We start from the raw sequence: 27,810 nt of genomic DNA, 5'->3' as shown, positions 1-27,810 counted from the left end.
GTAAAACTCCCTAACCATTGTCTCCACCTACAGCCTGTCCCCTTTAACATACACACATAGGCAAAATGATCTTTCAAAGATTCGCTCTATGGAGCTTCAATGGGGAAACTATAAAAAGAAGGAACAATTTGTGGATACACCAAAGACCAATGTGAAATAATGAGGTCTGACCAGAGAACGCTGGGAAAAGAACAGAAGCAAACATGTCAACTTAGAATCCAGCAATCACTGACAGAATTGAAAGTATTTTCTAGGAAAAGCCAGAAAGCGATCTATAAATGTAGTCATTGAGCATGAATAGCCCTTTCCCAAACAGCTACTGGTCCAGATATTAAGGCAAACTCAAGATGTACAGATGGGAAGAACGTGGAACATTAAGTGAGCCTCTATCTTTCTCTTTCTTTTATGTCAGGAATTCCATCTAGACAAAAAGAGTCTTTCACAGTATTTGTCAACTCTTATATGCTATATTTACACAGACCTTCGTAACATAAAAAGAAAAATCTAATATTTTCAAAGTATTTGGTGGGAAGATGCTACTCAAAAATTAGTGAATATAATACTTAAAGTCAATCATGGACTTCTCCATAGTCAATAAACAAAACAGAATTTGTTGCTGATGGGGAAGCAGTGAAGAGGGAAAGATATCCTTATAAGTCATTCACAGTTTTACTGCATGCAGTTAAAACTCCTGAAGTTAATGGAAAATGACTAAGCCTTTATGACTCATTGGAAAAACAAAAGCCAAAAAAGTCCAGGGGAGACTCCCCTGGTATTTGGTCACCGAGGAGCTGTATCAGGACTGGAAATGCTCATCAGGCAAGACGAAAACTCTGGTGATAAATCAGCCTAGGTACCTCTGATACAAGTCTCTAAAAAGATGAAGTGATACTTCATTCACACAAATATCTGTAATAAGTTTTATACAGGGCCAATAATGTAAGCTAAAAAAATAAAATAAGCAAACATTTTAAGGTGGTTGAATCTGTTGAATACTCATGAACTTCTGAAAGCCCCACACACCCTTACTCAGAGCTAGCATACGGCATAATCTTATTTTACATAAGATTTCTACCTACATTTGATTTTGAAAGTCCCTAGAAATTTACCGGGAGTGTAATTTTTTTCTTCTTAGAAAAAGAGGCTGGATGCAGTGGCTCATGCTTGTAATCCCAGCACTTTGGGAGGCCAAGATGGTTGGATCATGAGGTCAGGGGTTTGAGACCAGCCTGGCCAACACAGTGAAACCCTGTCTCTACTAAAAATACAAAACTTAGCTGGGCGTAGTGGCAGGCGCCTGTAATCCCAGCTACTTGGGAGGCTGAGGCAGGAGAATCGCTAGAACCTGGGAGGCGGAGGTTGCTGAGAGCAGAGATCACGCCACTGCCCTTCAGCCTGGGCAACAGAGCTAGACACCATCTCAAAAAAAAAGAGAGAGAAAGAAAAATGATTTAAGTCTGTACTTTTTGAAGTCACTTCAAAAATTAAATAGGCTGTCATAAGCGTTCAATCAACAATAATTCCCAAGGGCATCATTATATTAAAGCAAAATTATGATAAACAGTGTTTATACCGATAAATGAACTGTCCAAAAAAGGTTAAATAAGAAAGTTTTTTGAAAGTTTCATTGAAAATGGCTCCAAAACAAATCTTTTTTTTTTTTTCCTGTCTAGTACCAGGTCGCAAAAAGTTTAAGCTTTGCCAATCATGTGGTCTCTGCTACAACTACTCATCTCTGCCTCTATAGTATGTAAGTAGACTGACTTACAGACACTGAAATTTGAATTTCATATAATTTTCACATCACAAAACATTTTTTTGAATCATTAAAAAATATAAAAGCCACCCTGAACTACCTTGCTATATAAAACAAGTGGCAGCAGTGTGTAGGTCCCTGCAACAAATTCCAACTACGAGAGAAGATTACTGCTCATTCTTTATCAGATAAATGAGCTGTCACTGCAAAAACTTAAGAAATTAGGAGAAGATCCCTGTATTGAGGTGGCCACAGTATATTCATTCTGTATTTTCCAAATGCCAGTGCATAAGTCTGAGTACACAGTCTGTATATAAAAACTACAGATTCCTGAAACCATCTCTAAGAGATTTAGCTAATATCAACTAGGGCTAGGAAGGTGTTTACATCTCCCATATCATTCTGATATTGAATTAAGGTTTTTAAAACCACGGACATGGGCAAACTGTATATCTAATAAGAACTGTATCCAGAATATGTAAAGAACATCCAAATTCAATAATAAGAAAACAGTCTATTTTAAAATGAGCTAAAATTTGAAACAAACACTTCAACAAATAATATAAGAAAGCAAATCAGCACAAGAAAAAAGGCACAACATCATGAGTCATTAGAGAAATACCAATTAAAGCCACAATAAGATATCATAACACACCTGTTAAAATGGTTAAAATTTAAAAAATTAAGTCGGCCCTGAAAATATCAAATGCCAGCAAGGATGCAGAACGACTGGAGCTCACACAGCTTGCTGGTGGGAATGCAAAATGGTGCAGCCATTTTGAAAAACAGTTTGACAATTTTAACATGCACTCGCCATATAACCCGGAAAGTCCATTCAAGGGAAACAAAAACTTATGTTCAAATACACACGCACACACATACAAAAAAAAAATTTGTACACAAATGTTGAGAGTGACTTTACTGACACCCACCAAAACTGAAAACAACTCAAATGTTCTTCAATGAGTGAATGGATAAACAGTATGTTTGTGGAGACTCAAAAAACTACTTACTATATGATCTTATTTATATAACATTTTGACAAGGCAAAACTACAAGGGCAGAAAACACATCAGTGGCCGGTGGGGGCATGAAACGGGGGTTGAGAAGTTTCGGGGTTAGGAGCTGTTCTGTATCTTGATTGTTGTGGTGGTTCCAAGACTACACATTTGTCAAAACTCAGAACTACACACTAAAAAAGAAGGAATTTTTACTGTATGTAAACAATTCACTGAACTTGACTAAAACGACAAAGAAAAAGCAAAGAACCACTGATAAATAAACAAGACTGGTAATACACTGGTTCTGGTTTATTACAAAGTCTCCACCGCTTTGTTTTTTTTCCTTTTTCTCAATGTAGGCTAACAACTATTATACGCATACACACTTAATGTATGTGTGTATGCTTTTTTAACGAAATAACAAAAGGAAATAGTGATTGTTTTCTGCTTAACAGTCCTTTTAAAAGTAATATCTGAGAACACTTGTGCTGGTTTTTAAATTCAAACACCTGGAACATTCTAGAATCAAACATCTAAGTAATCCCCAAAGTCTAAATATAAAAACTAATTATCCTTTGTGGGTCTTATCTAAGATCTAGGTTATCCTGGTTTTACATTTTTGAAGCACAGGACCCCTTTAAATGAGTCACCAGTTAAAAACATTAATCCAATGGCACTTCCAGTGGCTATCTCTGAAACAGCAAATATAGTTGTTTTAATGTTTGTTTTCTCCTCTATGGGTCAAAGCGATTCATTTCTAAATATGCTTCTGTACTTGGAGAACCGGGATTTCAAGCAGCATTTGCTTAGGTTTGGTGGTCTCCATAACTGTTTTCTTTATGAATGGTAAAGTATCACATGCTTTTTGTCACTGAGGAAAAATTCACTTATCTCAACAAAAACTGTTATGTCCCTAACAAGGGCTGAGGAAAGACCATGGCCAATGACTTTATTTCTCCAATACGTTTAATTTTAGAGTTTCTACCTTTAAATATTAGCCTCTTTAGAATGAACATACCAGAGAAGACATGCATTTTTACAAGATTTTTCAGGTAGAAAAAACAGTGAGGCAAAAGTGTGACTTCCTATAGTTCACTCAGTAATTCATTTGCTGAATCAAAAATAAAAGCTGTAAAAAATTTTAATTAAACCTGTGTTAACTCAGCATCCATATGATACATTACCCTTAAAATAACTATCCTCAGAAAAAGTCTTATTATTTTCACTCTACTATCTTAAACATATGGCATATGACATAAATGAAACACATCAGAAATGAATCTTATGCATCTACAGAGTAATTTAAAAGAAAGAAGGGGAAGAGAGGGAAGGAGGAAAAGGAAAAGAGAAGGTAGGTAAAAAGAAAAGGAGGGAAGAATAAGCTGTGTAAGTAACTAATCACAGTTCTAAACTTTTCTAATTCTAGGCCCCAACGTGCCAATTCCTATCTACTCATCCTCGGTGGTCTAATACAGCTCACTTGCCCGCCCTGACCCTCAGATTTTCATCTGGAAAATAAGGAAGTTGGCCTAGAACAGAGTTTTTTAAGGCTTTCTACTCTGAAATCTCTTTTTAAAGTACCAATTAACTATGGTTTCCCACGTGTGAGCTGTCCGTTAAGTACCTGTTAGTTTAAAAATATATGTATTTTACAAATTAACAGTTACATCCATTTGAAAATTCCCTTGGTCATTCAAAAAAGTATTGCAAGTCTACATATGGCAATAAACTATTTTCTTCCCTTTTGTGAAAGCCATTTTTGGTGCACATATGAATTCAGAAAGTTCTCTCAACAACTCCATGCATTCCATACCCCAGCAAAGATCATGTTCATGTGCCACGGAAAATGTTTTTTATTGTGGAAATACCCTCAACACAACGCGCGGCACACAGCAGATATGCAAATCATGTAAGAGTCCTTCCTGCTCCCAAACTGAGCGATACTGCTTTGCACTTAGAACAAACAATTACACCTATTACTCAAGTAAAAATCAAAAACACAAACCAGCATTTAGAAAATTTTACTAAAATTCTATTCTTAATGATTATCTCCAAAGTCAGAAGAGAAAGCAACAAATTACTTTCTTTAATTTTTCTATGTAATACATATCTATGCTGAATGAATTCTATTTACAAGACATACCCATAAAAAATTAGAAAAAATACCCAAGTTTTTATAAATTTAATGCTGGTATAAATAAGTGATACACATGGTTTAAAAGGTATTATCTCTGCCTTTTAAAAGCTTATACTCTGAAAAAGAATACAAAATAATTATGCCAGAGATAAGATTCCTAAACCAACAGAGAATAATAATGTATTCATCAATTCACTCATTCATTTATTCACACATGCAAATATTTACTGAATAGTTGCTGACTACATAAAAGACCTTCATCCAAATGAGGGTAAAGCAAGATAACTAATTTCTTTCCTAGCTCAAAGAAACCCAGCCAGGGTCTCATTAAAAAGCAACAACCAAAACAAAAACTGTTACGGAATTTTGAAAAACAGGGAAAGTGAGTTTGCCCTGTAGCCAGATATACGTACATCTCATGGACACTGCCATCTGTTTAGATGCCTAGTGTGCATGTAATAAGCTTTAAATTTCTTAGACTACTGGGTTAGCTGACTGTACCAGACATAATCTTATGTCTTTCCCCCTTGAAGTTCTGGATGTATGCCATTAACTTAATTTACCACATTATGCCACTGGAGTGTCCTGAACCTAAAATAAATGAGTGCTTTTTAGGTATGTCTCCTTTTACAGACATTTCTAAAAATGTATTAAATTGTACCTTTCGCTAAAGAAAAAGGATTTGCTCCCAGAATAGCTAGCTACCTGTACTTCAAGAAGTAAGTCACTCCTAGGTAAACTGATTTCAGATGTTAAGCAGACACATGCACACCAATACACACAGTGTTCGCCAACTTTGAGCCAGCAGAACTTTCCACCTAAAGAATATAAGAATAGAACATAAAAAACGAGATTGAGAGAACTGCTGTAAGGAAAGAAAAATAAAGATGAACACTTGGAGAAAATGGGAGAGGCTGAAAACATGCACTGCATGGCTAAAAGTGGTAAAGCTCTAATGCTTAAGAAATTGGAAAGAAGTTGATGAAATGCCAAAATGTCTAGAAAGGCTTCGATCAACACCTCGGTTAGAGAGGGCTAAACGGCAAAATTATGGCAAGTGGACAATTCATTTACCCATACAAGAACTTGGAGGGCAGAAGTAAAGTAGGGAGTCTTGATTACTGGTTTAGAAAAGAAAAATTCAAAGAAGCAACTAAAACTGACCCCCTCCCCCAAAAAATGTAAGTTTGTCAAGTGATTAAAAGTGTTCATTTTTAGAAAAATATGTTTTCAACTCTGAACTCTAAGAAACTTTCAGAATATTATCGAAACATGCCTGTTCCTTTCCCTAACATTCGCAAATTGCATTTTGCATTTCAGTTACAGATCTACTGAAGTTTAAAATGGCTGGAAATTATTTCAAATCTAGAATCTCAAATGTTTCAGAAGAAATAGAGTATTATTCCTGAATATTGGCAACAGTGTTTTCCATTACAAAAAGCATACAGATGTTCCAAACATACTTTTAACCAGAAAAAAAGGATGTGCTGACACTCAGTTGACTCGATTCTTTTCACCTACATATGAACTCAACCATTTCCCTTCGTCTCCCAGTTTAAGAGATTTAACAAGGTATAAATACTACCATGGATGTGTGTGTGTATTTTCAAAAGGTCTGTCCAAATGATGAGTATTTTTGACTTCCTTAAAAACTAAGTAAGCAATCATTAGATTTCAACCTAGGAAAGATTTTTAAATATCCCCTTACCCTAATGTCAGCTGCTACCCACGACCTCTATTGAAATATTTACGACAAAAGGTCACAGGGTGCTCCATCCCCTCCTAAACAGCAATGGAAAGGGGCACACATTCACTACACTATTTTATTCGTAATCGCTATTGAAATCTACCCCACGATACCAACTTGAATATAAACTGTAATTGTATATAAATCTACCAAAAGTTTAAATTAAGAAGTCGAGTAGACAGATACAGGAATTTTTTTGAATGGGCTTCAAATATCTACATCAGAATATTAAACTAATTACTATTACTAACCCTTCTCAAATACAGTTGGAGTTTCAGTATTACCACAGTCTCAATGTTTGTACATGTTTTACCCTATCAGGGGCACCAGCTTCATTCTCTTTAATTAGGATAAAGACACTGTTAGGGAGTAACTGGGCCATAATTAAGAGTCATATTAAGGAAGGATACACTTTATTTGACTTGAACACTTCTCAGATCAAAAACTTCACCACCATTAATAGGACATTCCTAGAATAATACATCATTTCCTTTGATGATCTTGGAACCAGAAAAGTCAGATGTTTACAAAGACAGGGATCTCATCAATTCCTGACCATCTGCAAAAGTAACAAATATTTAATTCTAACTTAATGAAAGAGCCACACTAAATTTCCTTACCAATTTACCAGATTACATAAAAGAGATCGCCAAACACCGTATTACGCAAAATGAAAGCTAATTTAAATGTATTAGACTCTAGAGTGTGGAAATGGGAAAATCTTGCATTTTTAGATGGAAGGTATTTGTGGAACTCCTTGAGAAACAATACGTTAAAATAAATCATTCATGTCTTGGTAAGAAATCAGAAGACCTAAGAGTAATACAAATGTATATAAAGAGTTTTATGTTTTTTCCAGGTCACTCAAATTAATAGGGGATTGGATAAAATCATAGCACTATATGATTAATACTATTCATACCAGGTTTTGTTTGAACTCCAATTTTCATTCTACTCATCATGCACTACACACTGCACAAGGATCACTCTTTCTCTAGAGACAAACCCAACACAAACGCACACAAAAAAACCCCTTATATCCAAAAGCAAAGGATAACCAATCTCTAAGATAAGAACTCTCAAAGTATTGATCTGCCTTTCCTATCACTCGGGGTCCTTAAGTCTTGACAGCAGAGTGAAAACTGTTTTCCACAGGTGAAAGCCCTAACTCTTCATCAAAGCCATACCCGGGACATAAAGGTAGAAAACTATTAACGCTAAAATCTCACGCCTAAGCTTTAACATCCTTCTGGAACAATAAGACAGAACTAGGCCCATTAGAAATTCTACATCAAATCAGTGACCACTAGTCACTAGTCTCCTAGTGCTTGAAACTCTGGGAAAGCCATCAAGCAGTCCCTAATTTTCTTGAGATTTCTGGGCTGGCCTGAGCACACACAAGACCAACTGAGTCAAATTAAGCTGGCAATAAAACAAGCAGTTCCAAGAAAGCAAATATTATTTTCAATTCCACATCTCCACGTCACCTCAGGCTACAGTATTCAATCGAAACAAATGACATTCCCAACAAAAGCCGACTTTGCAAGCCCTTGGAACGTAGGGGTCTGCAGTAGCACTCTGGAACGTCTATGCTTCCTAGGATCAAAGAATAAACAAAGATAACTCAAGGCACAAGGCGATCCAGCACCTGAGATCTCAGTAAAAAAAAAAAAAAAAAAAAAAAGCTAGGTCCTGAGGCAGCTGGTGGAAAAACAGAGAAGGGAAGTCAAAAGGCTACTTGCTGTCAGCTGAAACCAGGTCAGTACCGATCAATCTCAATTTTCCCGGACATTGGTATAAAAAGCAATGGCAAAATCATCAGTCCCCTGCTCCCCCGTGTTTTTCGTTTTGTTTGTAAGAAAATGCTTATAGTGGCTTCCCGACTGCGCAGAACACAGCCAAGACTAAACTTTTAAACCTTGAGGAAGGTGGGAAAGTCAGTGAGCCAGCCAGACGCTGGCCTAGGAGAAGTAGGGAGAGGAGGGAAAGAGTCATGTTTCAAAACAAAGGCTCCACACGAAACCGAACGTCAACCCTTCCCCACTTCCCAGCCTTCAAGCCAGCCAGGCTGGGCCTCGATTTCTAAGAAGCGTGGTAAGTCAGATTTACCCAGGTCTTCAGCGTTCACCGAGGCTGTGCCATGCACGAGAACACGGGCACAGCCACTTGCTGGGGGTGGTGCTAGTCCCCCTCAACCACCCCCTGGAGAAAAAAAACAGGCTCGGAACGTCGGTGACTTGCCCAAGGTCCCACACTAGAACCTGAATTCAATTCCCTTCACGTCCAGGCAAGGCCAACGCAGGACGGGCACCGGGCGAGGGCCGCGGGAGCCGCAATGGCAACGCCCCTGACCTGAGAGAACCTCGGGCTGCGAGAGGGGAGGGTCCCGCGCGCCCTCCCTCCTCGGCCTTTACCTTCCTTGACTCCAGGGAGCTTGGACTGGTCGATGCTGACTTCAGCCATATTGGGCCGGGGTCCCGGTTGCCCCTTTAACGCGGGCTTCCAGGCCACCGCCGGCGCCGAGCGGGGTCCCGGAGCGCAGCAGCAGCGCCGGACGCGGCGCAAAGTCCGGCCGGCAGGGCTCGCAGGCCGGAGAAGGGAGCGGGTCGGGCGGGCAGGGGCTGGTGACCAAAGCAGCGGGAGACGGTCCCCGACGCACCAGGCTGGCGGCCCAGCTGCCCCGCCGCGACCACGCTGCCCCGCCGCGACCACCTGCTCCGCGTCCCCGGCCCCAGTCGGTGCCAAATACCCGGAGCCCGGAAATGGGCCGGGGCCGTCCAGTACGGAGGGAGAGAGGAGACAGAAAGGCGGGCGGGCGGGCCGGGTGGGGGAGGGGGAGCTGCAGGTCTGTAACCGCAATTGCAAGTGGCTGGCGAGCGAAGATCAGCGCCCGCTGCCGCCTCTCCGTTGTCTCCTTTGTGCTCAGTGACGCGCCTGAGGCTGGGGCCCCGCTGTGCTCCCGCCCCCGGGCCCTGCCCCCCTCCCACGGGAGGGTCGCGTCTTTAGGTGGGGGCTTTGTATCCTAAAGACCTCAACAAAAAGGCCATACGGGTCACCCAAAACACAATCGTTCCCGTGAGCGGGGGAGTCAGCATTCTGTGGTCTGGATCTGGGACTGAGATTAACACAGGATGTTTACTGCATGCCTGCCTCTGTCTCACACTCTCTTGGCGCCCGAAATTAGAAGAGAGATGATAGATGGCCATAAAAACCCCGAATATAACGTACAGAATAAAGAGCAGCTGATAAAATTCCGGGCCAGTGTGGAGTAGAGTGTGTACACAATAAGCTGGGAGAACTGAGTCATTCATTCATCAAAATCGCATGAATGTGTCTACCAAGTGTGATGTTAGGTACTGCGGGCGGTAACGAGGCGTCAGACTTATCTCTGTTACAGCGCTGCACACACTGGACTGTAATTGTGACATTTCTCTCTCTCCGAAATAGACAGCCTCTCCTGTTTCATCTCCTGGCAACAGAATGCACCCTCCTTGTGGGAAACTGTCTCTTTCCCCCCTCCTCAGAGGTGAGCTTCTCTTCCAAACGTGTGCCATGTCTGAACCTCGACACTACCACATCACTCTTCGCCCTTCCTCCATCGACATGGGTTCATCAAAGGGTGGCTGGATGACCAAGACAGGTCAAGCAGAATACTTTCCCGGGCACATAAAGAGATATACATTCTATTTCTTGTGGAAAAGGTCTGCCTCTAGGAGATGATGAAGCCAAACTGAAGACAGAAGCAAAGAGAAGAGAAAGGGAGATGAGGAGGGCATGTTCTGATGTTACCACCTGGCAAAGCAGGATATCCCCAGAGCAGCTGGCATTTCGGCAGCTCCTGGATTCTGGGATCGACAGCCAGCAAACTCTCAATTTATCCTCAGTTTTGCTTAAGCTAGTAATAGTTGATTTTCTGTCACTCACAGCTCAGAGTCCCAATATGAGAGGCCACATAGGGGAGGTTTTATTTGAACTTGACATTGAAAAGTAGGTGGATTTTAAGCTAGCAAAAATTTAGAAGACTTTCAAGGCCAGAGGGTAGCAAAGTATAGCCCACAGACCAAATCTACCCCACTGAATTTGAATGACTGTTTTTTATATGTTCAAATAATTACATTTTAAATCACTACATAAATAGAACATAATGTTTTCAACCCTGCCTCTTAAATCTCAAAGTCTAAAATATGCTTTACAGAAAACGTTTACCCACCCCAGTGCTAGGCAGAGATAACACTCAGCAAGTTAAATGTGGGAATAAGAAGGAAGTGGTAATAGAAAGGTAGATTTATAGGGATTTTTTAATTGTCCTGCAATCTAGTGATTTTTTTTAAACTTCCTGTGGTCTAGAGAATATTTATAATGGCAGTATTTGCTGTTTCCCTCCCCAAATCTGTTGTTTCTACTTCTCTACCAAGCCGTGCCCTTGGAAGCCTATAGATAAATCACTAGGCCCCCTTGACCTGTGGCTTCCTGTTGCGATTGACTAATGGGAAGCACTGGCAGAAAATCGAAAGAAGGAAGGAGAGAAATATCAGGATATGCTTCATTCCTTTAACCCGAAATTTTGGCCACAGTCCTGTCCCTCTAGGACTACAAGGCCTGTCTAGAGGCCTCTTTTCCATGGCTTCAGCTCTCATGGGTCAATAATAATACAATTTCTTTCCAGTGCCCCTTCAGGCCTAGAGTGTAATGGCTTCCCCTAGTTCCTTTTGGCTCACTGCAACTTCTGCCTCCCAGGTTCAAGTGATTCTCGTGCCTCAGCCTCCCAAGTAGCTGGGAATACAGGTGTGCACCACAACGCCCGGCTAATTTTTTGTGTTTTTAGTAGAGACAGGGTTTTGGCATGTTGGCCAGGCTGGTCTGGAGCTCCTGGCCTCAAGTGATCTGCCCACCTCGGCCTCCCAAAATGCTGGGATTACAGGCATAAGTCACGGCACCCGGCCTCCCCTAGTTCTCTTAACCCAGCTAATACCTCTGTAAATAGTCTCTTCATTACATTCTTTTCAGTAAAATCACTTTCAGTGCACCTCCTGTTTCCTACCTAGACTGTGACTGTTACAGTAAGATATGCCAAAAGTAAGATACGCTTAAAAATATGATACGCTTACAATAAGATATGCATTAAAATATCCACATTACTGGTCTAGATAAAAAAAAATGGAAACATATATAATAGCCACAACTATTGTTTAGAGAATCAGCTGCTTTCACCAGAAAAAGTAGTGAAAACCAGGAGTCCTTTTCAGGTACTAGAGCAGATGACCTGGAAATCTACCGCATGGTTGGGCTTTCCTCCTCCTACTCCACACCTGTTCCATATAGGCCCCCAGGCTGAGCAAACAATTAGAGCTCAGCATTACAGAGCAGGCAACTTCTAGCAAAGCACTGACAGTCACACGGGGAAGAGCTAGTATCTTTTGAGTATTTATAGGGAATGAACATATGGTGAATTTCTGTAACAAGTTTACATCTTTCAGTGTCCTGAAATGTCCATTTTGCAATAAAAAAGAAAGCGTAAGGATTCTCAGGAAGGATACAGATCCCTAATTTGGGGCAGATCCCAAACAAGTGATTCAGCATCAAAGCACAACTTGAATGCCATAGTGAGAAATAAGGATTTTATTTATGAGGCAATGTGGAGGCATCAATTGATTTTTTTTCTAGGTGGATAGTTACATGATACATTTTCTACTTTTATAAATTGAATTTGGTAACAATAAAATACTTGGATTGGAGTAGGGAAACATTGGTCGTAAGAAATGAAAACTCCAGTTTGAAAACTATCAAATTCCACAAAGGCAACCCCTAGTTAGAGCTACTAGAAGGTAAGCTCTGTGAGGACAGGGATTTACCTGTTTCATTCCCTAATATCCGTGTATCTAGAATAGTGCTTGGCACATAATAGGCACTCAATAAATATTTGTTGCATAAATAAATATAGTTATCCAATTTTATTATCAGTAAGAATGACAAATTAAAAGTAAGTTAAGAAACAATATAGGCAAAAGAATAAATTACACTGGACCTTGGCAAAACAGGAAAGGGGACCCACAGAACTATACTTCTGGAAGGAATTGTCCACGTCCTTGGCCCCCACTGCTTCCTAGCTCATCAGCATAATACATCTAAGAGAGCAGTTCCAAAAATGAGGATGTAATTAGAACTGTTACTCACTTTCACCAAGAAGACTGTATTAATTTTCTAAGGTTGCCATAACAAAATACCACAGACTGAATGGTTTAACTAACAGAAATTATTATGTATGTTTTCCCAGTTCTGGAGGCTAGAAGTCTAAGATCAAGGTGTCAGAACATTTGGTTTCTTCTGAAATCACTATTTTTAGTTTGCAGATTGGATTAGGGCCAACCCAAATGTCTTCCTTAAAGACCCTGTCTGCAGTGTGGTCCCTCTGAAGTACTGGAGGCTAGGGTTTCAACATGTGAATCTTAGGGAGACATAATTCAGCTCATAATAGAGACTATTAGGACAATAATCCAACCATCCTGTTTAGGCTTCTTTACTCCAGGCCTTGAGGCATTTTTGTCTGGACTCTCATATAACATTTCCCCAGTTGCTCAAGTCCCCTCACTCTGCCCTATGGAATTCATAATCAGTTACTCACAAAATTCCTCATATCTCCTTTGTAACTATTCCCTTTCCCTTCTTTTCCTACTGGAACTCAGGTGTCACCTGGGGACATTGCTCTTCCAGGAATCCTCTAAATTGGAGGCTGTTCCTTCTTACGTACCCTAAACCCCACTGGACCTGGAGGTGCCATGGTTGTTTTTATCTTATTGCCTTTTTTAGAACATATGTCTTTCCTATTATTAAATATTATCAACTTCTTTAAAGCTCATATCATCAAATTCTATCACCTACTACATATCCTTATGGCAATTATCTGTACACTTCTGGGTAACTTCTTATTCCTTACAGATGAGACCTTTTTTTCTCACTGTCTGTCATCACAGAACACTTGATAATTTCAGTGTATACATAAACATACAGAGTCATTCCTTCTGGTAACCTGATCTCTCTTTCCTTGACTTCCTTATTTTTAGCTTTTTTTTTTTTTTCTGAGACGGAGTCTCACTGTGTCACTCAGGTTGGAGTGCAGTGGTACAGTCTCAGCTCACTGCAACCTCCACTTCCCAGGTTCAAGTAATTTTCATGCCTCAGCCTGCCAAGTAGCTGGGATTACAAGAGTGCATCACCACACCCAGCTAATTTTTTGCATATTTAGTAGAGAGGAGACTTCACCATGTTGGCCAGGCTGGTCTTGAACTCCTGACCTCAAGTGATACACCTGCCTCAGCCTCCCAAAGTGCTGGGACTACAGGCACTAGCCACCACGCCTGGCCTTGACTTCCTTATTCTGATGAGCTTGTACCCCATTGTATTAGCCTGTTCTCACGCTGCTAATAAAGACATTATCCAAGACCGGGTAATTTATAAAGGAAAGAGGTTTTTTTTTTTGTTTTTTGTTTTTTTTTTTTTTTTTTTGAGACGGAGTCTCGCTCTGTCGCCCAGGCTGGAGTGCAGTGGCGCGATCTCGGCTCACTGCAAGCTCCGCCTCCCGGGCTTACGCCATTCTCCCGCCTCAGCCTCCCGAGTAGCTGGGACCACAGGCGCCCGCCACCTCGCCCGGCTAGTTTTTTGTATTTTTTAGTAGAGACGGGGTTTCACCGTGTTCGCCAGGATGGTCTCGATCTCCTGACCTCGTGATCCGCCCGTCTCGGCCTCCCAAAGTGCTGGGATTACAGGCTTGAGCCACCAGGAAAGAGGTTTAATGGATGTCACATGGCTGGGGAGACCTCACAATCATGGCAGAAGGCGAATAAGTAGCAAAGTAACATCTTACATGGCTACAGGCAAGAGAGCTTGTATAGGGGAAACTCTAATTTATAAAACCATCAGATCTCATGACACTTATTTACTATCAGGAGAACAGCATGGGAAAGACCCGCCCCCATAATTCAATTATCTCCCACCAGGTCCCTCCCACCACATGTGGGAATTATGGGAGCTACAATTTAAGATGAGATTTGGGTGGGAACACAGCCAAGCCATGTCACCCTATCCCATCTGTCTTACTCTATTTTTGGTTGCTTAGAACAGAATATCTGAAACTGGTAATTTGTAAAGAAAATGAATGAATTTATTACACTTATGAATGCCTCCAATTGAAGGAGTCCCATCTGGTGAGAGCCTTCTTGCTGGTGGAGAATCTCTACAGAGACCCAAGGTGACACAGAGCATCACGTGGTGAAGAGGCTAAATGATCTAGTTGAGGTCTCTCTTCTTCTTCTTATAAAGCCTCCAGTCCCACTCCAATGATAACCCATTAATGATTCAGCAATGGATTCATGCATTCATAAGGGCAGAGCTCTCATGACCCAATCACCTCTTGAAGTCTCCACCTCTTCATACTGCCACGTTGGTGACTAAATTTCAACATGAGTTTTGGAAGGCACAACATTCAAGCCATTGCACCGTCTCCACCAACTCCTCTCAGGGTAATTCATTAGAATTTGTCGTTACTAAAAACTCATCCTTTGTCAATTTCAAATGTCTTCCAAGTACCACTTCTATCTCTCCAACTCACTCCTAGGGGTACCCCAGTTCAACAATTCTTCAATTACACAAGAACCTATAATCTGTTTGCCCTACCACCCTGGTACTGCCTTTCACTTAACCCTATACCCATTTTCTTCTTAATTGGCTTAAATTTGACAGCTCATTTTGATAATCACTCCCTACTCAATACCCTCAATTCCCTTGTCACTGTCTTCCTGTTTTCTACTTGCATAGCAATATGCAAAACATGGCTAATCTACTATAAACTCTACATATTGCCCTGATCAATTAATTTCCTATTCCAAAACACACTGATAGCACACCTTCTTCCCTTATACCTACAAGGTCCCTAGCCTCTTTTTACTCTTAGTGTCTTAGATTTGTGAGAAAATAAAAGCACTGAGGTCAGGTGCGGTAGCTCAGGCCTCTAACCCCAGCACTTTGGGAGGCTCAGGTGCGTGAATCACCTGAGGTCAGAAGTTTGAAACCAACCTGACCAACATAGTGAAACCTCATCTGTACTAAAAATACCAAAATTAGCCGGGCATGGTGGTACATACCTGTAGCCCTAGTTATTCGGGAGTCTGAGAATCGCTTGAACCCAGGAGGTAGAAGTAGCAGTGAGCCCAGCTCTCCAGCCTGGGCAACAGAGTGAAACTCTGCACTCCACTGCACTCTAGCCTGGGCAACAGCGAGAGTCTGTCTCAAAAATAAATAAATAAATAAAAATAAAAGTAAAATAAAATAAAATAAGAGCACTAAACAGAGAACCTCAATATCATACCCTTTCCAAATCTATCAACCCATCTACTTCTCCTAAGACTGACATCTTCATTTGGACACTGGATATTTGAGTGATATTCAAAACATTTAACAATCAGAATGGCAGAAGCACGAACATAGCACCAAAGCAGTTTGTGGGGCTTTCTTCGGTTCCAGTTGTTACCCTATAGTTTCTGGATGGTGGGCAGGTTCAGGAGGTTCCAAGGGAAAGGAGGTTGGAGACGGGAGCACTCAAAGGGCTCAGAAGAGCAATTATTTACAAACTGTCCTGAAAGTATGTTAGTATCTTAACAGTCATTATTGCTTTGGTTGTGCATGTCTGTTGAACAACAGCCCTGATGAGACCCCATTTCTTCATTTTCTCAAAGATATTACTCCCCACATTTTCTTTCTCTACATTATTTTTTCCTCTAAAACTTGCTGTAATTCCTCCACCTTAACAAACATTTGCCATAGCTCCAGTCCCCTTCAGCTATTATCATATTTTTCTGCTCCTATTCACAGCAAACCTCTTTGGAATATTTGTCTATTCTTATGGTCTGTACTCCCTACTCTCTCATTCTTTCTTGAATCTATACTAATCATACATTTATCTGTACCACTCCAAAACCAAACTGTTCTTATTAACATTAGCAGTGACTTCCATGTTGCTGACACAGAGATCAATCTCATTCTCCTTTTATTGACTAATTGTCAGCATTTAACCAAGATGACTCTACTTTCATGTCTGAAACATTGTTTTGCTTTTGGTTTGTTATTTTTATTTCGTTTTGTGTTTTTCTTATCTCCCAAGGCAACTCTAAATCACTGACCACATTGTGGAAAAGTGACCTAAGTCAATGAATGCTGTACACTTGAGTTTCTTTTGGATGGTGTTATCTGCCAATTACTGGAAATAGTTATGGGCTATCAACTCTACCTAAAATGTTTCTACCAGGTTACAAAAAAAGTATGTCTGAAATCAAATTTATACATTATATATGAATGTTCATATATTATACATACATAATGAATGTATGTACATATACACATAGCCATATATATATATATATTTGCGAGGGAATTTTGCTCTTGTCACCCAGGCTGGAGTGCAATGGCATGATCTTGGCTCACTGCAACCTCTGCCTCCTGGGTTCAAGCAATTCTCCTGCCTCAGCCTCCCAAACAGCAGGGATTACAGGCAGCTGTCACCATGCTAGGCTAATTTTTGTATTTTTAGTAGAGGAGGGGTTTCACCATGTTGGCCAGGCTGGTCTTGAACACCTGACCTCAAGTGATCCGCCCACCTTGGTCTCCCAAAGTGCTGGGATTACAGGCGTAGCCTGACCCTAATCACATATATTTTTATATAACATATATACACATATTTATATGTATGCATACACATTTATTAGCAGATAGATACAAAGAAGTCATAAAGACAGTTTTGAAAAATGTTGAAGTCCCAATTTCCTATCATTTATGGATTCTGACTACACAGTCTATAAAAGATTTGTGAAAACACAGACATTATTTTGGAATCATGCCTTGGGAATCATTGCAAAAAGTAAAGGCTGAAAATCTCCTTTGGCGCTTATACCTTGTCCAAATAAAAGTGTAGAATTTCTTTGAAATATTTCAGGCAATTCATAGAGCTCCACATATTTTGAGTACCCACAATTTTACTAGTGAAAACCTATTTCTTGCATTCATTAAATGATGCTTTAGAGTTCCTATTATAAATCTAAGATTTTAAAAATAGCTAAAGGTCTTATTATAACTTCCTTTAGAGTATAGCCTTCTGATAACAATCTGGGTTACAATACCTGCAGTTTGAATTCCTCGCTAGGCAACTGACTGCCACTGTACTGTACGCGAAAACTAACCACCCCCCACCCGCCCACACACACACACTTATATCATTTCTTATCATAGTCTTGAGTGTTTTCGCCCCCATTTTCCAAACATTTAAATGTTACAGTGTTTCGGATTCAGACAGTACTCCAGTTCTCAAACTTCTTCTACTTCCTAACTATTCTTACCCTGGAGGATTTATTGAGGAATAATGTTGCATGAAGCTTGTTTTAAAAGTCTTAATCCCATTAACCAGGGAGAAGCCCTTATGAACTAATCACCTCTTATAGGCCCCGCCTCTTAATACTATCAATTGATAATACCTGAATTTTGGAGAGACACATTCAAACCATAGCACCAATTGACTACTTTTTCATACTAATTTGAATATTTAATTAGCACTTATTCATGAATAACCAAAACTGATCTCGTGATTTCTTCAATACCTATTGCTCCTTTGTATACTTCATCTCTGTATTCACACAGTTGTCACATCGAAAACTTTAGAGTCATCTATTCTTTACTCTCTTTCACACCCTACATTTATCCTTCAGCAGATTCAGTCAACTCAAGCTTTAAAATAAAACAAAAATTCCACATCTCATTTCCTGACTGCTATCACCATGGTCTAAACCCTCATCATCTCTTACTTGGATTTTGGTCGTAGCCTCCTTCGCAATGTGTTGTTTCTGCTCTTGTTTCCCTGGAGTTTACTGACACAGGAGCCAGAGTGACTTATATCTTAAAGCATGCCACAGCATATCATGGATTTGTACATGAACCTTGGGTGGTATCTCATCTTCTCAGAATACATTCTAAAGTGGTTAGCATCATCTGCTAAAGTCACCTCCTGTGCTTCCTCTCATTCCCTTCTCACCGCCCTGCCCTCGTACTGACCAACTTGATGTTCTTTGAATAAGCCATGCATAGTCTTGCTTCAAGGCCTTTTCACTTAACTGGTCCTTCTTCCTAGAAAGGCCCCCTATGCCAATAACTGCATGATTTACTCCTCCAATTTTATTCAAGTGTCTGCTCAAATGTCACTTTCTCCTAGTGACTTTCCCTGATCTTATCTAAAATAGCAACCCAATCTGTCATTCCATATCTTGCCCACTCTTTTTTTCTCTCCAGGTCAGTTATTCCTGCCAATATTGTATGTCTGTCCAATCTACCACAAAGACTGAAACTTTGTCTATGTGATTTAATACTGTAATTGTCAGTACGTAGAATAGTGTTGGCACGTAATAGCTGCTCATGAAATATGTGTTGAGTAAATTGCTGGATAAAGCATTTGGTAAAGAATAATTGAAGTGTATCTGGACTACGCTGATTAAATAATACTTTTCCAAAAAGTAAGGTTTTTAAAAAAAATAGTGGCTTTTTTTTTTTTTTTTTTTTTTGAGACCAAGTCTCGCACTGTCACCAGGGCTGGAGTGCAGTGGCATGATCTCGACTCACTGCTGCAACCTCTGCCTCCCAGGTTCAAGCGATTCTCCTGCCTCAGCCTCCCGAGTGGCTAGGATTACAGGTGCCCACCACCACACCTGGCTAATTTTGTGTGTGTGTGTATTTTTAGTAGAGATGGGGTTTCACTATGTTGGCCAGGCTGGTCTTGAACTCCTGACCTCGTGATCCACCCGCCTCAGCCTCCCAAATTGCTGGGATTGCAAGTATGTGTCACAGTGCTCAGTCGAAAATAGTTTTTAAGAAAGGACTTTTAAAAAAAGAATGTATACCTTAATAGACAGAAGGTGTAATTTAAAATATTTAGAGAAGCAACTAAGTTAAAAAGAGATATCTCCTGCTGTGCCCTGAGGGCACATTTGCTATACCTACATGTTGTGAAGTCTAATTTTTCTTTATGAGCCATTTATTTATTAGAGATAAATGTCCAGTTTGAAAAAGAAGTAAAATAAGAAATAGATTATCAATAGCTATTGTCATGTGAGAGATTTTCTATGGCTATCATGAGGGTGTAGGCGAGAGACAATGATAAAGTGGGTCAATGTGGAGCCAGGGCAAAGGCATCTCTGCCAAGAGGCTTGGCAGGGACTAGAGTAGGATGAGAGCAGTTTTCATATCTAGGGATAGTAAACATATTGGCACAGGTACTGATTCGTATAAGGAGCATAATGCAAGGAGGGCTATGAGCTAACACAGAGGAAAATTCAGCAAAGTGTGAGCTATGGCATAAGTTTCCTAACCTGTTAGCTACAAACATCTTGTATGATAGAGTTATTATGGTAATTTCTACAAATGTATATGTGCATCAAAAATTATCTACAGACTATATAAAAGTTTTTCATAAAGCATATTTTGAATTTTTCAATGAATACAACTGCAGCTGTGATTAATACATATAAAATTTACAAATATTATTAAGATCATGTGATTTGCAATTATGTATTTTTCTTTTTTTTTTTTTTTTTTTTTTTTTTTTTTTGAGACGGAGTCTCGCTCTGTAGCCCAGGCTAGAGTGCAGTGGCCGGATCTCAGCTCACTGCAAGCTCCGCCTCCCGGGTTCACGCCATTCTCCGGCCTCAGCCTCCCGAGTAGCTGGGACTACAGGCGCCCGCCACCTCGCCCGGCTAGTTTTTTGTATTTCTTAGTAGAGACGGGGTTTCACCGTGTTAGCCAGGATGGTCTCGATCTCCTGACCTCGTGATCCACCCGTCTCGGCCTCCCAAAGTGCTGGGATTACAGGCTTGAGCCACCGCGCCCGGCCAATTATGTATTTTTCAACCAACAGTTACAAAAAAAAAAAACTATGTATGGAGGAAATCTTAATTAAAAGATCTTCAGCCAGGCACAGCAGCCAGGCACACCTGTAATCCCAGCACTTTGGGAGGCCAAAGTGGGCGGATTGCTTGAACTCAAGAGTTCCAGACCAGCCTGGGCAACACTGTGAAACCCTATCTCTACCAAAAATATAAAAAATTAGCCAGACATGGTGGTGTGCACCTGTGGTTCCAGCTACTCGGGAGGCTGAGGTGGGAGGATCACTTGAGCCTGGAGAGGTGGAGGGTGCAGTGAGCTGAGATTGTGTCACTATAATCCAGCCTGGCTAACAGAGTGAGATCACATCTCAAAAATAAAAAATATAAATAAATAAAAGTAGATCTTCAAGCTGGAAAAGATTGGAACCCAATTTAAAGTATGAACAATTCAGTCAATTTTTCTGCAGTAGGCCTATAGTTTAGGAAATTCCTTTTCTACAGGCTACTTTTCTTGTGATCTCAGATTTGTGATATATCCTCAAGATTTTGTTTTGCCCTATGTGGAAAATGCTTAAAGTATGAAGAGCGTTCAGTGCTAGAGAGAAGTCTGGTAAAACTATACAAATATAAATGGGAAATGTAGACATTGATTACAGTAGCTACCTCTGAGAATGGAGGAAAGGAAAACAGAATGTAGGAAAATGCATGTCACAGATTATTGCTTTAAAAATGACCACAACATTGATTCTCATCACACATGCCCTCCTGCCGTACGACATTATAACCCTCCATCAAAATGTGGAATCGATTTCCCCTCCTGTTGAACCTGGGCTGGGCCTGTAACTAATTAACCAATAAAATGCAGAAGTGACATTCTGAGACTTATAAGCCTTGACATAAGAAGGCCGGGCAACTTCTGTTTGTTCTCATGCTCTTAAGGAAGTCAGTTGTCTGGCCGGGTGTGGTGGCTCATGCCTGTAATCCCAGTACTTTGGGAGGCTGAGCTGGGCAGATCGCCTGAGGTCAGGAGTTTGAGACCAGTCTGGCCAACATGCTGAAATGCTGTCTCTGCTAAAAATATAAAAAATTAGTTGGGCGTAGTGGTGTATGCCTGTAGTCCGAGCTTCTCGGGAGGCTGAGGAAGGAGAATCACATGAACCCGGGAGGCAGAGGTTGCAGTGAGCCAAGATGGTGCCACTGCACTCCAGCCTGGGCCACAGAGGGCGACTCCATCTCAAAAAAAAAAAAAAAAAAAAAAAAAAGACTATGCTAATATGCTGTAAGAAACTGGCTATATGGGAAGGCTATGCGGAAGAAAACAAACACCCCAGCCAACATACTCAATGGAGCTCCCAATTGACAGCTGACATCTAGCTGATTGCCAACCACTTTGGAAACTGATCTTCAAAACCTACTTGAGCTATGGCAAGAGAAGCCACGTGGGACAGAGGTAAGGTAAGCTCTCTGACCTTACCCAATTTGCAGAAATTTGAATAAATAAACACATGCTAATGTATAAAGCTAATAAGCTGTAGCGTGCTCTATTATGCAGCAACAGATAACCAAAAGAATATGTTTCAGTTATATACGTAAAGACAGATATGGAAGCATGTTTACCTTGAATCTGAGTTTGGTACATTGGTGACTATTTAATTTTTCATTGGAAATATTACCTAACTAATAAAATTTAAAAACATACTTAGACTTGAACTTTTGCCCAAGAAGGAATAAATAATTCTAAACAATTTCTTCTCCAAAAATGATGAAAAAGCTAGAGAGAACATATGAGACAAATGTTCTGAAGCACTAGGCAATAGCTGGCATGACTCTGGCAGTGGAAAAAATACAAACTGTTTTTCCTCCACTCTCACACCACAATAACAATCATCTAAACAGAAGACTTCCATCACCAAACGTGTGAAGGGATTTCCTTATGCACCACACAATTAGTTCTGTAGCAGACAGCAGCTGGGGGAACTCCAATCCAATTCTGACACTATCTACCTGGAGGTGGTATCAGATCCAGCAGCTCAGGGCTCAGTCCCCAAGACTGCCCTCCACTTCCTACGCCAACCACAAGTCCCAAGTTGTTCTACCTGTGCTTCTGACCAACCAGCTATAAATCAGGGGTCACACAACCCCCTTTCTTGGGTTTGATTAATTTTCTAGAGTAGGCCAGGCACGGTGGCTCATGCCTGTAATCCCAGCACTCTGCTGAGGTGAGCAGATCACCTGAGGTCAGGAGTTCGAGACCAGCCTGGTCAACATGGTGAAACCCCGTCTCTACTAAAAATACAAAAATTGGCCGGGCTTGGTGGCAGGCACCTGTAATCCCAGCTACTCAGGAGGCTGAGGCAGGAGCATCACTTGAACCCACGGGGCAGAGGTTGCAGTGAGCCAAGATTGCACCATTGCACACCAGCCTGGACGAAAGAGTGAACTCAATGTAAAAGAAACAACATTTCTAGGGTAGCATGCAGAACTCAGGCAGACACTCACTTACACTTACTAGTCTATTATAAAGGATATTACAAAAGGATATAGATAAAGAGATGCATAGGGCAATGCAGGTGAGCAGGGGAACAAAATTTCCACGCCCTCCCTGGGAGCCCCATCCTCCAGAAACCTCCATGTGTCCAGCTATGCAGAAGCTCTCTGAAGCCACTCCTTTGGGTTTTGATGGAAACTTCATTATGTAGACATAATTGATTAAATCATTGGCCACTGGTGATCAGCTTAACCTTCAGTCCCTTCCCCATCTCTGGAGGTTGTGGGGTGGCCCTGAAAATATCAACCCTGTAACCATGACTTGTTTTTTTCTGATTACCAGTCCCACCCTTGAACTTGCGCTCACACTCCTAAAGCGACACAGGGGCCGCTTGCCATTACTCAATCATTAGCATACAAAACAATCTAAAGATTTTAGTTGTATGCCAGGAAACAAGGTCAAAGACCAAATATATGTTTCACAATATCACAATGACCCACGAGAGAAGAGTAACACATGCAATTTAGCCTCCCACACTCTTGCCAACTTTGTACTTGGGGCCTATTTCTCAACGTTTACGAAGCAAGTAGAGTCCAAGCAGGGTCTCTCTGGGAAGGCAAAGAACAGAATGCAGGACTGCTGACCCAATTGGACCTTTTGGAGTAGGCTACCAAAGAGGACAGAGCTGCACACAGGGGCTCCCAAGTCCTTGGTCAAAGCCTGTACTGCATATATGTAACATGAAACTCCATGAGGCTTAACAGAAAGTAGCATCTACAGAGTAGGGAATGAATTGTCACTGGAAATAGGGGTCTTGAACCAGACCCCAGAGAGAGTTTTTGAAACTGGTGCAGGAGGGAATTCAAGATGAGTCACAAAGTGCAGTGGAAAAAGCAAGTTTATTAAAAGCTACTCCATTACAGAGAAGGGTGTCCTCAGAAAGCAGGTGGAGGCACCTGGTGTGGTGGCTCATGCCTGTAATCCCAGCATTTTGGGAGGTCGAGGTGGGTGGATCACCTAAAGTCAGGAGTCTGAGACCAGCCTGGCCAACATGGTGAAACCCTGTCTCTACTAAAAATACAAAAATTAGCTGGGCATGGTGGTGGGTGTCAGTAATGGCAGCTACTCAGGAGGCTGGGGCAGGAGAATCACTTGAACCCGGGAGGCGGAGGTTGCAGTGAGCCGAGATCACGCCACTGCACTCCAGCCTGGGCGACAGAAAAAAAAAAAAAAAAAAAAAGCAAGTGGAGGAATGTACTGTCTTAGTTTTACGTTTCTCATATATAGGGGTCTTGTCTATGTAAAAACTAAGCTAATCTGTGTCTATGTGCAGGTGAGCAGACAGTATGACAAATTTATTACTCTATTGACTTAAAGAGACCTGGCTTTGACAGTCTGGTGTGTGAGTACATCAAAGCATAACTGTTATTATCTCACAAACATATATCGTTATGGATATTGGGACACCTGGACTTTGTTATTGTAGGAATGTTTCCTTGCAGGTATCATTGGGCTGTTTCCTTTACTATAACATCCCATGAATGTGGGTCCTGACCAGCAAGGAATGTGCTTTGCTAGTCTCAAAATGGAGTTGAACTTTAAAGGGAAGGAACCAGAGTTCACACATTACTGTAAGTTAAAGTCACAACCATTTTAAAAAACTGTTTAGGCTGGGCACTGTGGCTCACATCTGTAATCCCAGCACTTTGGGAGGCTGAGGCAGGTGGATCACTTGTAGTCAGGAGTTTGAGACCAGCCTGACCAATATGGTGAAACCTCATCTCTACTAAAAATACAAAAACTAGCCAGGCATGGTGGCAGGCGCCTATAATCCCAGCTACTCGGGAGGTTGAGGCAGGAGAATTGCTTGAACCAGGGAGGCCGAGATCATGCCACTACACTCTAGCCTGGGTGACAGAGTGATACTCCATCTCAAAAAACAAAACAAAACAAAACAAAACCGTTTGACAGTTATTAATGTTAAATGTACACTTACCCCATGACCTTGAACTTCCCATAAAAATGTGGGCTGCAAAGAAAACATCACCCTATATTCATTTTTGTGCCTCATTATCCTTTTCTCTTTACTCCTGCTGCTCTCACAACTCCCAATAAAGCGTTAGCACTTTGTAGGTTTTGCCACCTATTCTCTTTTCTTATAGCCCCAGGCAAATACAACTGATATAAGGAGAGGAGGGGGCCTCAAAAGCCAATCCTCAAGATGACGTTTTGGGGTTAGATCTGCCACTTTCTGGAAGTCACAAGGACTCACTTCATCTCTGTTGTCAAGTGAAGTGGCAAAATTACTGGCCTATAATGAATCACAATTATTAAAAACTTCACCTGTGGTTAAGTAGAATGAGGTGTGGGTAGAAGGAAGGGCATTAGAAAGTCAAGTGGCTGTTGCAATTGATTTGTACAGGGGCGTTTATAATTACAAAGTTACAAGAACTGCAAAAAAGAAGTAAGTAACCTGATGAGTCCCTGAGGCCAGAAATAAAGATTTTTGGGGAGTTTGAACTTCTAAATTCCTTGAGCTCTCACAGCCAGCAGAATCAGTCCTGTCCACTTGCCAGAAGAAAGCAGCCCAACATAAAGACCATGTAATAACCTCACTCAAAGCAGATGACTTGCAATATGACTTTTGGTATCCTCAGGATCCTTGACTCTCATTCCTCATTGCCTCCAGGGCTGAGACTCTGAATCAAGTTTTGATAACAACCTGAGTAGGGAAGCACAGCCCAAGAATTTGCCGTGATGATTTCTTGAAGCCTGGCATTGGTGATGGCTTAGAGTAAATGAAGTGGAGATGCCATTTTTTTTTTTTTTTGAGACAGAATCTTGCTCTGTTACCCACATTGGAGTGCAGTGGCGCAACCTCGGCTAGCTGCAACCTCCGCCTCCCAAGTTCAAGTGATTCTGTTGCCTAAGCCTCCCAAGTAGCTGGGATTACAGGTGCATGCCACTGCACCTGGCTAATTTTTTTTTTTTTTGTATTTTTAGTAGAGATGGGTTTCATCATGGTGGACAGGCTGGTCTCAAACTCCTGACCTCAGGTGATCCACCTGCCTTGGCCTTCCAAAGTGCTGGGATTACAGGTGTGAGCCACCGTGCCTGGCTAAATGTCAAAATTTTCATGCCACATTACTGCAGAATGTCAGAGGACTCAGGGAAGTGGAAATGTTTGAATGAATTTATTATGCCACAGCTGAGAAATATCACCTAACGCCCAAGGATACTATCTCACTAAGGTACTAATGAATGCACAGGGGAAGAAGGCGCTGAAATCATTGAGAAGCTCAGTGGTAGCTGCCTTCATCAGTGGAAGATGCTGCTATAGAACTAGGCTATCTAATAAGTATGAAGAAAATGGGCCTCTGGAATGGTATGGGCCATTGGAATAGTACCACGGGAAGTACAAGTGCAAAGTTAATGCGCAGAAATACAGGAGTGGCAATCAGAGAACCTTGGCTATCAGAGAACTATGGTGATGCCCAATAGATCATGGATTTCCTCGGGATGACAGATAGGTGGAGACAGAGAGAAAGAGAGATATCAATCTGCTCTGAATGCCACTTCGGAAAATCACAGCCCTTTCAGTTTTCATATCTAAGTCTGTTCACAGACCTAGGTCCTATGGATTGAAAGGGGAACTAGATACATGCAAGTACATCAAATAAATTTCCTCCAAATTTTCCCACAGAAACCTGTAACCCTTTGACAAGGCAACTTATCCTAGGTGATTTTAAAAGACTGTTAGGTGTGAGGACTGGACTGAGTGCTATCAGGGAGCCTGAAATGTCATCTTAGACACCTGATGAGGAAGGGCATTTACAGAGGACAGGTGTTAAATGGAGTTTTGATCCCAGTCTGTTGCTCATTGGGTTCACTGTGTCTATAGACTACCTTATAGTTATTTCTATAGCCAAGATATGTATAATCAGGATGGACATACTTAGACACTGGCAGAACCTTTACATTGCTTCTTTGACCTTTGTAATAAAAGCCAACTTAAAGTGCCAACTGCAGCTTCTGAAATTTACATCTCGACCCTAAAGATAACAAATAATAAATAATATATTTCAAAGGAATCGAAGAGATGTGATCCCCTGTCAAATATTTAAGAGATGCAGGGAAGTTAGCAGCACTTTTCTGATCAATTCATCTGTTCGATCTCTGTAAAAGAGAGTTGGATCATAGTAGATAGCAGGAAGCTACTATAACTTTAACCAAATTATCACTCTGATCATTGCTACTACATCAGATGCCAAGAACTATGAAGGATCTGAGATTTTATTCCACTTGCAAGCAAGTTACTTAGCTTGCCACAGTTTCATGGATGAAACATGAGATTCTTGGGTTAGAGACAAATTACAATTCATTACTCACAGAAATAGCAATGGCCAGAGAATCAACAATGGCACCATTTTCCCAAACGTCAATTCACACGGCCCGAAGTTGGTATAAGGGTCAAATGATTTTTGCACACTAAATAGGATTTGTTATAGGATAGGGATCTCAAACTTAGGGATCATTAATCTTTTATAATGGGCATTAAGTGTGCTTGACCTTTGCCTTGATGGGATTTATCTTTCTTATTCTGGCCTCTAAAGAAACCTACTATTTGTTTTGAAAGGGGATGTTATCTCTAACTTTGTATTAGGTCATTCTCACATCGCTCCAAAAAAAAAAAAAAAAAAAAAAAAAAACCTGGCTGGGTGCAGTGGCTTACACCTGTAATCCCAGCACTTTGGGAGGCCGAGGCGGGGGG

At 41.0% G+C, this 27,810-nt stretch overlaps 1 protein-coding gene and 1 long non-coding RNA gene across 8 annotated transcripts in view; one reads left to right on the top strand and one right to left on the bottom strand.

The window, feature by feature from the left end:
• CCDC50 (coiled-coil domain containing 50) overlaps positions 1-27,810 on the bottom strand; it is a 101,002-nt gene that overhangs the window by 59,774 nt on the left and 13,418 nt on the right. For 2 of the 7 annotated variants that reach the window (XM_031663882.1, XM_031663886.1), the window contains exon 1: positions 9,056-9,718. The exons of 3 other annotated variants lie outside the window; for them this stretch is intronic. In XM_031663882.1, coding sequence (XP_031519742.1) covers positions 9,056-9,104 — 49 coding nt within the window. In that variant the 5' untranslated portion in view covers positions 9,105-9,718. Of the gene's footprint in view, positions 1-9,055; positions 9,719-9,869; positions 10,108-27,810 lie in introns of those variants that run through there. 2 more of the 7 variants (XM_031663881.1, XM_031663885.1) reach the window with 2 other exon arrangements.
• LOC108584746 lies at positions 273-6,297 on the top strand. Its single transcript, XR_001900236.1, has 3 exons — positions 273-378; positions 1,674-1,750; positions 6,215-6,297. It is a non-coding gene; the product is annotated as an uncharacterized LOC108584746 (long non-coding RNA).

The sequence above is a fragment of the Papio anubis genome, chromosome 2 (genome assembly GCF_008728515.1).
Source record: "Papio anubis isolate 15944 chromosome 2, Panubis1.0, whole genome shotgun sequence".
NCBI classification, from domain to species: domain Eukaryota; kingdom Metazoa; phylum Chordata; class Mammalia; order Primates; family Cercopithecidae; genus Papio; species Papio anubis.
The sequence above is the reverse complement of the archived record's forward strand: the minus strand, read 5'-3'. Positions and strand labels throughout refer to the sequence as shown.